The 11,790-nt window shown below is 43.4% G+C and overlaps 1 protein-coding gene across 1 annotated transcript in view; it reads left to right on the top strand.

The window, feature by feature from the left end:
• Window positions 1-9,733: 9,733 nt before the first annotated feature.
• SPEF2 (sperm flagellar 2) overlaps window positions 9,734-11,790 on the top strand; it is a gene marked incomplete at both ends in the record, with an annotated part of 61,268 nt that continues 59,211 nt past the window's right edge. Inside the window, 2 exons of the mRNA XM_084278199.1 lie at window positions 9,734-9,791; window positions 10,612-10,714. Of these exons, the coding sequence (XP_084134325.1) occupies window positions 9,734-9,791; window positions 10,612-10,714 (161 nt within the window). The remainder of the gene's footprint in view (window positions 9,792-10,611; window positions 10,715-11,790) is intronic.

The raw sequence follows: 11,790 nt of genomic DNA, 5'->3' as shown, positions 1-11,790 counted from the left end.
TAACAGTTATTACCATCTCTTGGGAGAATAAGGAGAAAAGACAATGAACAGAGTCACTACAGGACAAATCTGACAAAACACATAATTCAGAATGTGTAAAAACTACTTTGAAAACAAAATATGTATATGAGCCTTGGTAGGAAAGAAGTATTAGAGCAGCAGATGAAAGTGGGAAGACACATCATCAAATGTGAAGACCTGAAGAATATGAAGAAGGAAATGGAAACATATGGGTAAGAATAATTCGTATTGCAGGACTGAGTAAGAATCAATGGACCATAAAGAGTTGGAAATGGGAATAAGTGATGGGACTGTGTTGTGGTTTTGTGTGGTAAGGTTCTGGTGGAGAAGGGAGGGCTGCGAGTGTGGCTTCTGCAAGAAGCAATGAGAAGCCTCCCCTAGACCAGACAAACACCAGCCAGCTCAAGGCCGGACCTGCTGCTGACCCAGACTGAGCGCATCAGCAACAGTCACAGCGCTTCTGGGAATCACATTGAGGAGAAAACCAAAACCACAAGCACCTGCTTTTTTTCCACCAGAGAAACGAGTGAGAAGATGTAAGAAACTTTGCAAAGACCGAGGTCAGGGAAGAAGAGGGGGAGAAGGCTCTCCAGGTGTCAGAGAGATTCCCCTCCAGCCTGTGAAGACCATGGTGGAGCAGGTTGTCCCCCTGCAGCCCATGGAAGATGACAGAGAGCAGAGATCCCACCTGCAGCCTGTGGAAAAACCCCATGCTGGAGCGGGTGGAGACATGTGGAAGGTGCTGTGACCTCCACTGGAGCAAGCTCCTAGCAGGACCTGAAGCCCATGGAGAGAGAGGCGGATGCTGGAGCAGGTTTGCTGAGGGAACTTCTTACTCCATGGGGGACCAGACTGGAACAGTCTGGGCCTGAGAGACAGCACCCCACAGAAGTGACCCATGTTGGGTCAGTTGGTGAAGCCCTGAAGCCCGTTGGAAAAGGATATTGGAGAAGCTCATGGAGGACTGTCTGCTGTCAGTGGGACCCCATGCTGCAGCAGGGGAAAAGTGTGAGGAATGCCCCTGCTGCTAAGAAGGAAAACAATTTGTGAGGAACTGACCAAAACCCCCATTGCTGTCTCCTCCTGTGACACCTCGGGAGAGAAAGGGTGAGAAATCATGAATACAAGTTAAGTCTGCTAAGAAGGGAGAGGTCATGGGAGGTGTTTTAAGATTTGGTTGTACTTCTCACTTTGTGTGTAGTGTAACAAATGAAAATGTTTGGGGTTTTTTTTAATTCTGTGTTGAGTCTGTTTTGCCCATGATGCTAATGTGGAATGATCTCTCCCTGTCCTTATCTCGATTCCTAAACATCTTAATATCTATTTTCTTCCCTGTCCAGCTGAAAACAGGAGTGATACGGTGGCTTTTGTGGGTGTCTGCCCTCCACCCAGGATCAAACCACCACAGACTACCAGACAAAATCAGATAAAGAGTAGCACACTATTTCAGTTTCTTAGTACAGGTTGGAACATAGACCATTTGATGTTGTTATATGAAGTGATCCAATAGCAATGCAGTCAGTTTGCCACCATACAAGTCCCTAGAATTTATAATTTCTGTCATTTCTTCAAAATGCTTTTTTATGACACAACTTAAAGCATGAATAGTTGGATGGCTTTTCAGCCTCTTTTACTAGTGCCTGTGTTCAGTCATTCCATATAATTTTTTTTTTTACAGTGTCATTTATTTTAAGGCAAACTGTTTATTCCCATTTAAATCTATTCAGATTGCATATAGTAAAAAAACCCCTCAAAACTGTTTATGAATAAGACAAAGATATTGATAAACAAAATTGTATTTCAGTAGCCATTAAGCATAAACACAACATTATCATTGTCATGAGCAACTCTGATGTCCAAGAAGAAAAAAAAATTCTACTGTAATTATCCTCAAAACAAATTTATTCTGGCATAAGATGAGAGACACATGCAACTTAAAAAGATAAAATGTTATTGTTGAAAAGAAAGTCTACACGTATCCTTTCCTTATAAAATTAAATCCTGTGTATTAGCATTATCATGACATGATTTATCATTAATTTACTGTTAAAAGAAGCAACTGGGAATGTTTTTCCTTTGTCTAGCTACATCAACATCACTTTATTTTTTAAAACTATTTACATCATCACTTTTACCCTAATTAGCTAACAACTGCTGTGGATTAAAGAACAATTGTGAAAGCCTAATGTTCTACGAAGAACATTTGCAAAGTATGGTATGTTTGACTCCTATTCAACATAATGAGAAAGAACAGGTATCCAAGGCTTTTAAGTGCTGGCATTAGTTGCAAGGATGCTAGCCAAATTCCAGATCACTTAGTTACATTGTGCTTACTTTCATTCTCTCTCCACTCCTGAATAGACACACTATTCTTCACTTTATACCTTAAAAATATAATTGAACAGAATTGTTAGTACACAATAGCTGTCCTATTAGTAAAAGAAAAAGCACTTGCATTTGAAAAATAGCCAAAATGATTCTCGTTACATTGCATACAGGCTTTAATAATGCTATAGTGAAAGAACATACCAAAAAGCACAGTTAATGAGCATTTACTGAATGACACAGATAAAATACTAACTGATGTTAGCCTTGTGAATATTGCAAATACAATTAAAGATATATCAGGCCATTGTATGTAAAGTTATGCATCCATAAAATGGTAACTGTCTGGAAGTCTGTTTTCCTTAACTTGATTTGTATCTTGCAGAAATGCCATGCCATAAACAGAATTCAACTGTGCATGGAAAAAATTCAACTGGTCAGAGACAACTTTTATGGCATCATAGAATCACAGAATGTGTTAGGTTGGAAAGGACCTTTAAAGGTCATCTAGTCCAACACCCCTACAGTAAGCAGGGACATCTTCACTAGATCACATCACTCAGAGCCCCATCAAGCCTGACCTCCAGGGATGTGCCTCCACCACCCCTCTGGTCAACCTGTTCAAATCATCCACCATGGCCATATTGAAGATTGTTTTCCTAATATCCAATCTAATCCCCCCTTTCTCAGTTTAAAACTATTATCCCTCATCCTATTGTTCCATGACCTCGTGAACAGTTCTTCCCCAGCTTTCTTATAGGCACCTTTCAGGAATTGGAAGGCCACTATAAGGTCCTCCTGGAGCCTTCTCTTCTCCAAGCTGCACAAGCCCATCTCTTTCAGCCTCCTGTCTTCACAGGAAAGGTGCTCCAGCGCCTTGATCATTTTTGTGGCCCTCCTGTGGATGCACTCCCACAAGTCTATGTCCTTTTTGTGTTGAGGGCTCCATAGCTGGACACGGTACTCCAGGTAAGGTATCACCAGAGCAGAGTGAATATACATCCACACCACGTGCAAAACCATTTTGTGCATGAAAGAATGACTGCAAGAAAAACATTCATGTAATTTAGGTTCTAACTGTATTATGACACGGCTGTGTGTGTAATATGTAGGTATTTTTTGGGGTCACGTATGCTGTCCTGGCTCTGCTCTCCCAGCTTCTTGTGTACCTGGGAGAGTGTAGGAAACTTGAAAAGTCCTTGGCTTAGTGTAGACATTACAACTACCCAGTAATAACTAAAACTTCAGTGAGTTATCAATGTTATTCTCATTCTAAGTCCAAAACACAGCACTGAACCAGGTGCTAGAAACTACTTGATATAAAATTAACTCTATCCCAAGTGAAACCAAGACAGCATAATTTATAGCGGCTACTGGTGTGCAGAGGTCTGTAATTTGTTTGGTCTTATTCAACATATCCATCAAGGACATATTCATCAATCCCAGCTGAAAACAGGGCAATTTACCATACAGATATTAAAGGAAAATAAACTATTAAGAAAAATAAGATGCTTAAAAATGGGTAATCAACTCAGTGGCACCACAGTGACCTCTTTAAAATAAATGTCTTTAATTTCCCATACTTTTGTTTTGTTTGCTTAAAGCTGTACTACATATGAGTCTCTAATTTCCCTGTAATTTACTGACATGTATGTACTGTTCAGACAGGTTCTAATGAGTTCCTACCTGATTTTCTTACAGTTCTGTGCAATGGGTTACATTATCTTCTTCCTTACTTGGTTACCAGTATGGAAAATAAAACTTCAGGAGCCATAGCACTATACTTGTTGCTCATACTGGAATAATTTTTACTCTGTTTCTCCTTCACAGTATCAGAACTTCTCTGCAGTTCTCTTCACTTGTCTCACCCAGTGAAGAGATACACTGATATTTATTCAGTATGCATCCAGTTCAGTACTTTCCTGTACACAATGTACCTGGAACTTTCCAGATTGCATCATGCATTCTCAGCAATATCTGAACGCAGGTGACATACTTGTTTAAAATTATAGAGACTGTTTAAGTTGTAACTGCAGTTCTTTGATACGTATTTTATGTAGCCACATTAGCATTGCCAAGTATTTATTCTACAATTACTTAAAGAAAGGGACTTTTTTTTTTTTTTTTTTACAGTATTTGTACAGCACACACCTTAGCATTCCTCATGTTGATAATAAAAAGAACAGAATCTACCACAGGAACCACTGTTCCTTCACAGATACACAACCCCTCAAGGCCAATATAGGGAAGGAGATAGAATAAAGATGGACAGTAAATGTACACATAAAATACATCTATTATACAGGTATTGGACTCAAGATAGCACTTGAAATGTCAGTTCACCCTGCAAGACAGATGTCTACTGTTGTTGTTTAAAAATAACAGAACTACTACAGCACTGAAAGCGATGTGCTCAGAATTCAGGTTCCAACTACCCAAAACAATGTACTTCACATAATGAAGGGTTCATATAAAGCCAGGTTAAGCTGTGCAACTCATTGCCACAGATATATTAAACATTTACACTGATTCAAATCTGTCTGCATGTGTTCATGGAATGAAAAGTTAATTGTAGTAGCTTATGAGGATGTATAAAGTCACCACAATCAGTGGTGCCTGGAAGAATGCTCTGTAGGGCAGCTTAGTATATGCTAACAAACAGGTCATAGTAACACATGATCTGAACTGTCTTGCAGGAAACGATAAACCCAAGATGGAAGTCAGGACAGGGTTCTAAAGTCATGGTGTTCTAAATGTCAGCATGGCCATTGAAACTGAGAGATTTACCTAGCAAACAGGTGTGGAAATGTGCAGTGAACCTCAAGATGATGGGTTTTTGTTTAGGGCTCAATCCTCTTCTACCCTCAATCCAGAGGTGAGACAAGGAGAGTACCTGTGCAGGATAAACATAGTTGAAACTATGTTTCTGTTGTAGTTTTGCATGTCTGGGTTCTGGCAGATGAGGGGGCTGCCGGGGTGGCTTCTGCAAGAAGGAGCCAGAAGCTCTCTGCAGGCCCCAAAGAGCAACCACCAGCCGGCTCAAGGTCACCCACCACTGACCAAGGCTGAGCCCATCAGATATGGTCACAATGCCTCTGGGAGTCACATTTAGGAGAAAAAACTGCAAGCAGCCGCTTTTTGCCCCCCAGAGAAGGGAGTGAGAAGATGTAAGAAACTGTGCGGACACCGAGGCCAGGGAAGGGATGAGGAGATGCCCCAGGTGCTGTAGAGAAAGATGCCCCTTCAGCCCCTGGAAAAAACCATGGTGGAGCGGCTGTTCCCGTGCAGCACCTGGAAAAGGCTGATACCCCACCTGCAGCCCGTGGAGAGGCCCCATGCTGGAGCAGGGGGAGACATACAGAAGACGCTGTGACCCATGTTGGAGCAAGCCTCTGCCAGCACTTGCATCCCATGGAGAGAGACAGAGACACAGAGATGAGCAAGAGAGAGACAAGAGAGACACATGCTGGAGCAGGTTTGCTGGGTGGGGGCTTGTGACCCTGTGGGGGACCAGGCTGGAGCAGTCTGGGCCTGAGAGACTGAGAGACATTCTGTGATTTATGACTGGACCCCATAGCAGTGACCCAGGCTGGGGCAGCTGAAGCTCTGTGGGAAAGGACTCACACTGGAGAAGTTTGTGGAGGACTGTCTGCCATGGGTGGGACCCCACAGTGCAGCAGGGGAAGGGGGTGAGGAATGCCACACCCCCGGCTAAGAAGAACAGCTCATGAGGAACTAACCTAAGCCCTCATTCCCCCAGTCCCTGCCCCTCCAAATGCCACAATGGGGGGAGAAGAAAGGAGCGAAATCATGATTAAAGTGAAGTCTGCTAAGAAGGGGGTGGGGTGGGGGGAGGTGCTTTAAGATCTGGTGGCACTTCTCATTACCCGACTCTGGTGTCACTGGACGTGCAGGGCAGTGTCATAAATTAGAGTTTTCTTTCATTTATTCCGTGTTGAGTCTGTTCTGCCCATGACACTAATTGCAGAATGATCTCTCCCTGCCCCCACGTCAACTCCTAGACCTCTCAATATATATTTTCTCTCCTGTTCAGCTGAAAAGGGGAGTGATAGAGCGACTTTGGTGGGCATCTGGCCTCCAGCCAGGGTCAAATCACTACAGTTTCAAGGAAGACATGATTATTCCCTCTGTTGTGATCAAATTAAGAACCTTTAACTAAAATAAATAATCAAACTAGAGAGGGAAAAGGAGAAAAATAAAGCCCTATTATGAGAAGCAGAGGCTATTGAGCCTCCATGTAACTTCCCAGGAAAGATAAGGCAAGCAAACAATAAAGAACATAAAGTTGAAAAAAAAAACCCAACAACTTAACTATGCTTTCTAAAGAATCCTAATGATGCAGCAACAAAGTCTGAACCCATACATTCTTTAATTACTCTGTATCAGTTTAGTGCTATAACTGTCTGCATGGAATAAATCTAAAAGCAATTTAATTCAAGAATTCAGGTACTTCTCCATTTGAATTTTCTTAATCATTCTTCCTAATTAACTCCCCTTTCAGTTTAGTATATTGAACATTTGAAGTATTTTGATTGTCCTTTTGTGACTGAAGCTTATATTTATTGGTAATAACTTTAAAAAATGGACATTGTTCTTTCATTCTTTAGGCATACCACTATTATGTCTATTTTGTTCAAAACGAATACCCACAAAAGCTGTATGACTGTTTATATCATAAACTCTTTGTTCTTCATAAATGCACTTTCTTTCAGGAGAGTGAAAGGAAATATATGTAACAGATAATCCCTGGCATTTCAATTCTATGCTCAACAAATTGCTGTTTGATGTTCATGTCTTGTATTTCTTTGACCAATACAACCTATAAGCAATTCTCTCTTTCAAAGTAAGTCCACAGGAAGATGGGTGAATTTTAAAATAAACACAAGAGTTTTAGCAGAAAAATTCCACAGCCCAGTACTAGAGCCTAAAAGCCACATTATCCAAAGTGCAGTGTCTCATGGAAAATCAGTTTGGAACTGCCAGGACTTTCCCAATGGCATTCTTACAAGAATTTAGAAATTAACAGAATCTAGAATAAATAGCTTTATTATTTAAAAGTATTGCTGTTTTCAGCAAGGGTAGAATTAGGGAAACAATTACCTTACTTCTTGTCTGAAAGTATTTTCCTTTAAACACTCTCTGGACTGAGCTTTTACAGTGAAGAACGCAGATATGTTTCCAAGTTCTTAAATTCAGGGAAAGAATGAAGTAAAAATTGATTACTGCATTACTCCATCACTGTCAGAATTCTGTAAAAAAGCTTCATTATTTGTTACGATCTAAGGCAGACTTAGATCAAACAGCAAACCACTACTGAATTTAAATGAGAGCAATTTCACACCTTTCTCACAGTTCCAGAGTATCAGAGTAAGATTTTATTATGTCCACATCAGCAGATAGACTATTTAAAGAAACCCCACCAAGATTAGCTGTTTAGAAATCAATTGAATAGGTAATGAATTTGAATAAATAATGAATTCTAAACACAGAGGAAGTACCAGCTTTTCAAAGTCAGGGCTAATGTGGAAAGCTGTTCTAAAGTTAACATAAATCAGTTCTGATTTCCATCTTTTAAATCAACATAAACTTCTGTTAATGACAGAGCAACATTTAAATACACATAACCATAAATACATGTATAATGATTTCTGGAGCTGAGGAAAAGTTTCCGTACGCAAGCTTTGATTTGCTCTTTGCACTCTGATGGTAAATACCCCCACTGCAAACACTATCATTAAAAAAAAAAATCAAGTTCTTTTTCTTGCCCTAAAGCGTATTTTTATAACATGTATACAAAACTTTAAATCTTTGAGGGAATATAAATATTAAACATCTGCCCTGAAAGTACTTCCCCTTTCTTGAAGTTTCCTGTTGCTTGATTCATTCATGTGCCACTAATTCTACAATGACTTTTTCAAGATATGAATGACTGGCCAGTTAGACATTTAGTCTTAAAGAAACCTCAGTAATTTATTTAAAACACACCCTCTGTAAACGCACAGAGATCTCACCTAGAGGAACAGAATCCATAACACACCAAGTTGTTTGTCACTTGCTAATCACTGCTACTTTTAAAAGTTATCGTTAGTTTGTTGTCTGCCTGTTATTAACCACTAGATCTTCTTGTTCCTGCCTTTTATTGATTAAATAACCCTTTAGGATTCTCTATTGCACCGAGAGGTACTTGAAAACTCAATTAAATCAACTACAGATGTTTTCCTGAAAACTGAAATTGGCCAATTCGAATTCCCGTGGTGTACATCAGATTTTCCAGAGGTAGTTCCCTTCCCTGTGGTCTACATCTCCGTAACACACGCTTCAAAATGGGGGCCCTGAAACGACGCACCATTGCCTCAGCGTGATCCCAAACCAAGGACGACCTAACCCAAACAGAAGCCGAGCGCAGACCAGCACCGGTGGGGCTTTTTTTCCCCGCCGAGCTCCCATCCCCACTCTGGCTTACGCAGAGCTGGGCGGGCAGCCGCATTGGCACACAAATGCCCCCGAGACTCCTTGCACAGACACCCCTGCAAATGCTTGGCACACGTTTAAACTGACAGAGCTCTTGTTTTCTTTTCTCCCCAGCAGCTTTCACTCTCCCTTTCACACGGTGCCCACGAAGTAACTGGCGAGGGTACGTGAAAATCCCCACCACCACCCCACCCCGAGCAGGATTCTGGTCTCCCCGGCAGCGCCCCCAGCCCCACGCCGCCCGTGCGAGCACACGCAGCGAGGGGCGGCCGGAGGCTGGGGCGGAACGGGGAAGTAGCGACCGAAGCACGCACTGAACGAGCAGCTACCCACGCGGCCACGCAGCGAGGCGGCGGCGGCTGGGGCACGCCAGGAGCCGGCGCGGGCAGACCTCGCAGGAAGCGCCAGGGGATTACGAGCGACAGGGGTTACCGACCACCTGTGCCCGGCTAAAAGGATCCTGCTGCCCCCAGCCGCGAGCTCCCTTGTGCTCCGCCACCGTTGCCCGCTCCTCCTCCAGACCGCGGGCAGCCCCGCGCTCGGCGAAGGACGGACTCCCGCCCCGCCCGCTCAACGCCTAACCGCCCCTCCGGGAGAGGGGGGCTAGACCGGGCAGCGGCCCGGCCCTGGCCGCCCGCAGCGGCAGCCGAGGAGGCGGACACACCTCCTCCTCGCGGCGCGCTCACCTTCCTCCTCGTCTCCCCGCCCCGGCCACACCCGCGACCCCGCCCTACAGCGCATGCGCAGCCTCCACGGAGCCCCCGCGCCCTCGTGGGGGTTGCTCGCCGCGGCGGGCGGGGACACTTGCCTTTCCTCCACCACGCATGCGCCCGAATCAGTCGTCGTGGCAACGGGACGCGGTGGCAGGCGGTCGTGAGGGCCGCCGCCGCCTGCCATGTCCGAGATTTTGTGCGAGTGGCTGAACGAGGAGGTGACGCTCTCCCGGCGCGTGGGTGAGTGGGGGCACCGCGGCATTGGGAGAGGATAGGGGCTGGGGTGGGGAGGGTCGGTAAGCTCGTCTCTGCGCTGCGGGGGGCACGCGGAGTCAGGCCTTCTTTCCGCCGCGGGATCGAAGGGGCTCCCGGGCGCTAACTCCCGCTGACCGACCGGCCCTTCGCGCCCCGGCACCTACCCAGGTACGCCCGCAGCCTGCGTGTGCCAGGCTCTGTTTTCCGAGGTGAAGCTCACGTCCCTCTAAGCGCAAGTGCTCCCAGAAGGTACGACCAGCTCAAGCTTCATCTGCTAATAAGGACTCCGGAGGGTAGAAACACTTGCATGTGTTTGCAAAGCAGTGCTCTGCTCTGGGTGGCAGGTGTTGTGCTGGCTTTGGGGAGGCGTTCCTTCTGCAGCAACGGGGAAGCGACTTCCCATGGAAAAGCAGCACGTTAGATCTGGTCTGGCTTTCATTTCTGGGTGGGGTTTTTTGGGGGTTTTTTTTTGGTTTATTTTTTTTTTCCCCAGACAGTTTAGTTACTATCGTGTATAAATATTGCCGTGGTCCTGACTACAGCTATGGCAACGTTTACTTTTTAGCACTGACAGTGAGAATTGAATGACCTCCTACGGCTTATGTTGTGAAACAGCTACGTTGGAAACAGATTCATGTGTGACTTGAAAACTAGTTACTGCTACACTAAACTCCTAAGATTCCTTTGAATTATTTAATAAAGTTCAGCCTTAAATTTGTTATGAGATAACAACACATTTTACTAAGATTATGCATTGTTGAAATTATCTTAATTGTTTATTGAAACAACAAAAAAATGAACTTAGTTCCAGGGTCGTTTTCAGAAGAGTTTTCTACTGGCTACCTCCTAGGAGAACTTCTACACAAGTACGGTCTTCAGGATGACTTTAATCAATTTTCTCAGAGCAGGTTAGTATGTATGGATTACATGTCTTCTACAGAAATTAGTAAAAATATTTGTTCCAGTTAGGATTATTTATTGCTGATTGGGAAAGATATATAGAATGTACCAAGATTTGCTACATTTATCAAAAGCTGCTTTATCTGATACATGGATTTGCTTGGTATTTGCAGAGATATTGATCATACTATTTCATGAAGATTATGCATTTCAACTCTAACTTAGATAGTTACATTAGCAGGATAGTTCAAAAGTTCAACCAACCCTTCAAGAATGTCTCTAACTTTGAAGATACTGACACTATCCCATGAGCTATGGAAAGTGAGGAATTCAGGTGTCAGGTGTGGTGCTGACCATTACATCTTTGCTAAAATGAAAAAGGTGAACATGGATTATGAGACTCTGAGTGAAGCCCTGGCAGAAGATTTATATATAAACTTACAAGTTTACAAGCAAACTGGTGTAATATCTACAGTGAAGAATTAAAAAAAAACCCAACCAAAAAACCCCCCCCAAAATTAGGAAATTTAAAAATATTCTGCGGATTTGTGAGCTTTGGTATGTTCATGATGCAGTTCATGGATTTTCTTTGCTTATGCTCCATATTAGAAAAAGGTAGACCTTGGTGCACATATATATTAAGTATGCCAGGCTGTGCCTCCTCTTTCTGTTTCTTTTTTAAGTTCTTTGCACTTCCCATTTATTTATACTCTTTCCAAGTCCCACCATCTTGTAGGCAAGCAGCTTGAGCACAGCTAACAGCGGCAGCCACCAAACACTGCACTTTGCACAGGAGCTTTTGGACTCCTAGATATGTTGCGATTTCTGAGTTCATTGGAGAACTCCTGCTAACTCTTCAGGGACTTTCAGGGTGTCTACTGCTGAGAAATGATAGCTTAAGGAGACTTCTAGCAATTAACAAGTTTTGTCAATTCCCAATAAAAGGGTGCTTTGAGGTCTTGTCTCCAGCTGGCTTCTGATTGAGGAGGTGGAAATAATGAAGATTCACTTTGGCAGGGGCCAGGAAAGTTTAAAGGCTCTGCTGAGACAGTGGTGTATGTGTGCTCAGCAAAGGTGGTGATGC

This window comes from Gallinula chloropus, assembly GCF_964237585.1.
Source record: "Gallinula chloropus genome assembly, chromosome: Z".
Taxonomy (NCBI): Eukaryota; Metazoa; Chordata; class Aves; order Gruiformes; family Rallidae; genus Gallinula; species Gallinula chloropus.
This window is presented reverse-complemented; position numbering and strand designations above follow the sequence as displayed.